This window comes from Anas platyrhynchos, chromosome 5 (genome assembly GCF_047663525.1).
Source record: "Anas platyrhynchos isolate ZD024472 breed Pekin duck chromosome 5, IASCAAS_PekinDuck_T2T, whole genome shotgun sequence".
Taxonomy (NCBI): Eukaryota; Metazoa; Chordata; class Aves; order Anseriformes; family Anatidae; genus Anas; species Anas platyrhynchos.
In genome coordinates, this window is record NC_092591.1 from 31,425,943 (window position 1) to 31,431,891 (window position 5,949).

Below are 5,949 nucleotides of genomic sequence, written 5' to 3' on the forward strand. Positions count from 1 at the left end.
ATCAAATTTGTTTGTTTGTTTTGTTTTGTTTTTGTTTTTTAAAGTTTCTCCTACCACCTCCCTAAAAGTCATGCTTGAAATCACAGCACTTATTTCTGGCAAAAGCTCCTGATCACCCATCATACATTAAGAACGAATTCCTGAAACTCCCAACTCCCACTAACAAACACCTTCTGAGGTTTTATTATGTGTGTGTGTTTGCTTCAAGTTGTGCCGTGTCATTCAGATTCTCAGGGAGCTGTATCTGCCTTCAGCAATCACTATCAAAATGTAATAAAAAAAAATCTATATTCCAAAGTTATGATCCAGCCCAACTGGAGTATTGCTGATTTCCCTATAGTACACTGTTAACTTTCCTACCAAGCTGCATACAGTAGCAAAGACCTGTCCCGTGCTGATAACCACCACTGGAAGGCTTCGGTTTTCTTTTTAAGGAGCAGTCTTTATCATTGGGGCCTCAGAGGGAAATAACTTTCCCTTACATAATACATCAGGTGGACTTATTGCAATAAAAGCAAATAAAACCAGGATGACAAACAGCCAGCAGGGAAAAGAAAACAAACCTTTTCTTTGCATGACACTGCTCATAAGTAAGTAATTGGGCACCAAAGTCTATAAAAGCTGCCTTAAACATGGTGTTCTGCTTACCCGCCTTCGCTTTCTCCATCATCTGTGGTAGCTGCTCCCGAGTTGGCTGTGAAATAAATTGAACTGGACCCCGTGGAATCACTTCTTTCCCTATGGAACGGGAAACGCCTTCGGCGTGTCACTCTCTGCGTTTCTTCCAGATGGCACCTGTAAGAAAGGCAAAAAGAGAAACAAAACCCACTTGATGGTGAGATTCTGCTTCCGTACCTCTCTCTAGCAGATTCTATCCGATTTGCTCTATGCCCAAAAAAATCACAAGGTGACTTGCTCTTGCTTACACAAACATCTCACTACCATCAGTACCATGGTATTCTACTCTTAAAGCAAGTCTGACCACAGCAATACATATGCAAAAGGATAATCATATCACATGCCTTCCTCTGATTTCCTCAGTGAACAAAGGAAGAGGAATCCTGAAGCCCCTTGCGGAACCTAAGACCTTTTATTGTGTATCATAAGTCACCTACAGTTGGCAGCACTTAATGACAGAACAGCAGTAACAAGAGACAAAGATTTACAAAACAAATAACCTTCCTAGCCTAGAATATGTCCTAAGCAAGTGTCAATACTTACTATTCCAGAAGAAAAAAAATGCAAACTTGGCTAAATATACATTTTTACATACTTTTATATTAATCTCACTGGAGTCCAAGACACCAGTGGAAACTAAAGAGACGGTTTTTTCCACTTTTTCATTCTGCACTTAACATACACTTAATTAATCATGGCTGTTTTCCTGTGCTATGGAGTACAAACGTACAACGATAGGAAAAGACGAGGAAGGAGAAGGGTCGATACTCACCTGACTTCACCAACGATTTCTCCAGCTAAGTGCTGCAGGCTGTTTCGTAGCTCCTCCACTTCTTTCCTTAGCTCTGCAATGTTTCTCAACATGAAGTCCAGGCGGTCGAGAACATCCACCTGTTCGTCCTGTGTCAGCAGAGGTGTGTACACAACACCATCTCCTGCCTCTACTGGAACTGGCATTTTGGACAGGGCTTAAAAAAAATGAGAGAAAAAGTTCATTAGATGCAAATGGAAATGGATGTCTCGTAGGAAATCTCAGTTCAGCTTTGTTTTCAGAAAATGGAGGATATAAGCATTAATCTTGGGTACGGCCTCCTGACCTGGCCTAGGGTTTTGGGTTCTTCCACTGGTTTACCACTCCCTTCTCTGACACCAGCACATAGCCACACCTAACAGTTGGGCAACACTAATCCAGGTGAATAAAGCTCTTTTAACTACACTTCCCTAGACATCCCCTTGTGAAAAATCTAGAAAAAGAGCAAAATCTATGCCGAACATCACTAGGACCACTGCAGAAAACCAAATTGCTGTTTTTTTAAGAAGTCCTGACTGCAAATTAATTAAATTTCTGTTCTGCATGCTTCTGTATCAACATGACACGTGAAAACTAGTCTGCTTTTCTTCTGAATTGCAATCAGCTCTGGAGGCCACCAGCCAGGAGAACAACCAGCCTACAAGGTAACACGTGGCAATGAACAAGGGCAGTACGGCTAACTGTGGACAGACTTTTCTGTCCCCAATATTAAATAAATGTTAAATAAAAATTATGTTAAATATCTTAAATAACAAATAAAAACGAACAACAAAACAAGCCGAACCAAACCAACTAACCAAAAAAAAACCCAACACCCAAGCCACAACTCTATTCTTATTCAGGAAAACGAAACAGAAACCCAAAGAGCAGACAACGGGCTTCAAATTGCAGCTGTCATCAACACACGTCATCGGCATGGGCCAACCTACAACATTAACCAGTTTGCCTGATCTTTTAAGTCTTCTGGCAGATACAGTGAGATCATCGCGCCCATACAAACAAATGAACATTTGTGAATTTTAATTGCTTTCCTCCTCACAGGACTGTTTACAAGCCCCCCCCCCCACTAACACAGAAGCAGTGACAGGTCTTTAGATAACCCAGCCAAGGCATTGAGGTGAGAGCACTCTCTTTTTTCCTTTTTTCTTGTTTTTTGGTCTTTTTTTTTTTTTGGCTGCAGAGCTACGGAAGCACCTGTCCGTGCCCAGTGTCCCCCCCCCCCCCCCCCCCCAAGCCCTGCTCCTTTTAAAACCCGAGCGATGCCACAAACACATGCTGCCTCGTTTTCTACCCCTGCAGCTTTGCCCAAGCTTGGGAAAAAAAAAAAAAAAAGGCAAAAAGAAGAAAAAAACAGCCCCCACGTGCGTTAACCCCGCGCTCCCCGCGCCGGTCCCTACCCTGGCTCCGCCGCCCCACGGCCTCCGCGCAGCCCGGGCCGAGCCCGCCGGGCCGAGCCCGATCCCGGTCCTGATCCCGGTCCTGATCCCGATCCCGGTCCTGATCCCGATCCCGATTCGGATCCCGCTCCGGATCCCGGCCGTCTCCCGTGCGGCGCCGCCGGAGCAGGCCGAGGCCGAGGCCCAGCCCCAGCCCCAGCCCCGCGGCGCCCAGCGCCAGCCCCAGCCCCAGCGACGGGCGGCCGGGCCCGGGCCGCGCCATGGCTGCGGGGGGACGGGGCGGGACGGGACGGGACGGGAGGACCCGGGGGGACCGGGGGGAACGGGGCCGGACCGCGCTGTGGCGTCAGGAGGCGTCAGAGCCCCGCGCCTCGGCCGGAGGGAGGGGCCCGGCTGGGGCTGGGCCTGTGCGAGGGTGTGTATGAGTGTCTATGTGTACATGTGTGTATGTGCACATTTTCCCTTTAGCAACACCTGTACCTACACTTGTACCTGCACACCTGCACCTGTATGTGCACCTACAGCAACACCTGTACCTACACCAACACCTGTGTTGATACCTACACCTACCCCATACACCTGTACGTACACTTGTACCTATACCTAAACCTGCACGTGTATCTGTACCTACACCTAAACCTAAACCTACACCTATACCTAAACCTACACCTAAACCTATAGCTGCGCCTACACCTAAACCTACAGCTGCGCCTACACCTAAACCTACACCTATACCTAAACCTACACCTGCTCCTATAGCTGCGCCTACACCTAAACCTAAGCCTACACCTAAACCTACACCTGCACCTACACCTACACCTGCACCTATAGCTGCACCTACACCTAAACCTGCACCTATAGCTGCACCTACACCTAAACCTAAACCTACACCTGCACCTACACCTAAACCTAAACCTACACCTAAACCTATAGCTGCACCACACTGCCCCAGTTCCTACAACTACACCACCACAATCCCTACACCACCACAATCACAGCACCTCCACCACAAACCCTACAGCCACAGCACAGCTTTGCCAACAACCATGGTGCCACCAGCACCCAACGAAACCCTTGTGCCAGGGACCTGCCCCATCCCTTTCTCACTGATGCAGATATTTCGGGTGACGACTACAGGAGCACCTTCCAGCGGGCACGGAGATGGAAGGCTGAATTTCTTCGTGCGGTTATTACGTATAACCCAGGGCAGCACAAATTCATGGTCCCGCGGATATTAAAGATGTTATCAGAGTAACACCGTGCTGCAGCCTGCTGTTCCTGTTCATCTCACGTTGCACTTTAATGAAAGTAATAAAAACAAGGTTTTGTGAAAGAAATAATTTCTGGAAATAATAGCTCCTGCTTGAGCTCTATTACTCTTTCCCTTTAACCCCTCATGATTCAGCAGAAAAAACCTGGGCTGGTCAGGTGGAGTGTTGTAAAGACCTGAAATCCCCACTGGATTTCATTTTTTCTTTTTCTTTTGGTTTTCGTAAGCTCCTTTGGGTTTATCACCGTAACAGCTTCAGCTGCTCACATAATATCCTACAGTCTGCCTTCCCAGTCATTACCTTCTTGCCCTGAAATGTGCCAGTCCTGCAAACAACCCCCCAAATTGCACTAGTGTTTTTGTTATTGTCATTAAACCCTTCTGAAATTAAGAGATTGCTGCTGAAGGTAAAGCAGTAATAATGTCCTTTCCCATTTCCCCACAAATCCTTTTGCAGGGGCCAGAGGGAGGGCATAAATCCTAAATCATCAGTGAAACTGCTGACACTACCATACCCACCATGTAGGTTACTGGAATACAGTGGGGCTCTGGGGAAATGAACATGCATGTAGACTGATTTAAGTTCTTTTTATTTTCTAAACGCTTTACTTTTCCTAAAATAACCTTGTAATTTGGTTTTACAGAGACACTTTGGGTCTGTTTGCTAACAGATCTCCAGCAGACGTGCCAGACAGGATGCTGACGCTGTGACCGGTGACAAATGGCCTCACATCTGACACACAAACCAGAGCTTAGCAAGAAGCACAGATGACTTTCAGAGGCATTTTATCCTTATCTCTGTGGGGGGGGAAGTCTATTTCTCCCACGTGACATCAAAATGTGGAGTGAGAATCACCAGCTCCTCATAAAAACACACTCACAGCATCATCACTTGGAGCAGGATCAAAGCCAACAGGTTGCAAGGACCCAGTGCTGTGGATGAGCAACTTGCTTGGTAATTAGGAAGCAATTCTTCATTACTAAAAGGCAGTGGAATTATTTTCATATGCCTCAAGTTTTCATTAAGCGTGGTGTTCCTGGAATAGCAAATCTTTTGATGTAACGAGTGCTCTTCATCCCCTGAGCAGAGGGGCTTGCAGGTGACTTGGACCATCAGCTCTGGGTCTGGAATTGTGGCCTGAAGGATGGTGCAGGGCTCTGGAAGCACTCTGCAGTGTGAAATCTCTCACAACCTCACTCTTTGCTGGCTGAAGGCTGGACAGCTTCCAGGAGTCTGAAATGGTTATTTTAGAGAGCAAACCATTCATAGGACTTGCCATGATAGAGAGGGTGTAAAGAACCACTGGCTTTTGGTTGAGATCGCAGTATTTTAGTTGGAGATGGACTCTGCCTAAGGCAAGGAAGATATTAATGATAAAATTAATGGCAAAATCATGAGCTCCAGGCTTTTGCGTTTTAATTTCTCCATCCCACAGTAATTGCAGTGAACCTGTGGGCTGGTTACTTTTCATAGAATTGTAGAGTGGTTTGGGCTGGAAGGGACCTTCAAGACCAGCTGGTTCCAACCCCCTGCCATGGGCAGGGACACCTCCCACCAGACCAGGTTGCCCAAAGCCCCATCCAACCTGGCCTTGAACACCTCCAGGGATGGGGCCTGTGCCAGTGCCTCACCACCCTCTGAGTGAAGGATTTCTTCCTAACGCCTTAGCTAAAGCTCCCCTCTTTCAGTCTTGGGAGCTGCAGAAAGAAGGGAGTGTTACCAGAAAAAGTCACTGATGTCAGATGGGGAAAAGCAGAGCTCTTCATGTGCCACTCTTGTAACAGTGCAATGA

General features: G+C 46.9%; 1 protein-coding gene and 1 long non-coding RNA gene across 2 annotated transcripts in view; one reads left to right on the forward strand and one right to left on the reverse strand.

Moving 5' to 3' along the window:
- The window catches only part of RMDN3 (regulator of microtubule dynamics 3), a 42,770-nt gene extending 39,523 nt beyond the window's left edge, over positions 1 to 3,247 (reverse strand). The window contains exons 1-3 of the mRNA XM_038179442.2: positions 2,887 to 3,247; positions 1,451 to 1,646; positions 649 to 795 (exon numbers count right to left, since the gene is read on the reverse strand). Coding sequence (XP_038035370.2) covers positions 649 to 795; positions 1,451 to 1,646; positions 2,887 to 3,148 — 605 coding nt within the window. The 5' untranslated portion in view covers positions 3,149 to 3,247. The remainder of the gene's footprint in view (positions 1 to 648; positions 796 to 1,450; positions 1,647 to 2,886) is intronic.
- Positions 2,383 to 5,554, forward strand: LOC119717027 (uncharacterized). Its single transcript, XR_005265963.2, has 2 exons — positions 2,383 to 2,606; positions 4,801 to 5,554. It is a non-coding gene; the product is annotated as an uncharacterized lncRNA (long non-coding RNA).
- The last annotated feature ends 395 nt before the right edge of the window (positions 5,555 to 5,949 follow it).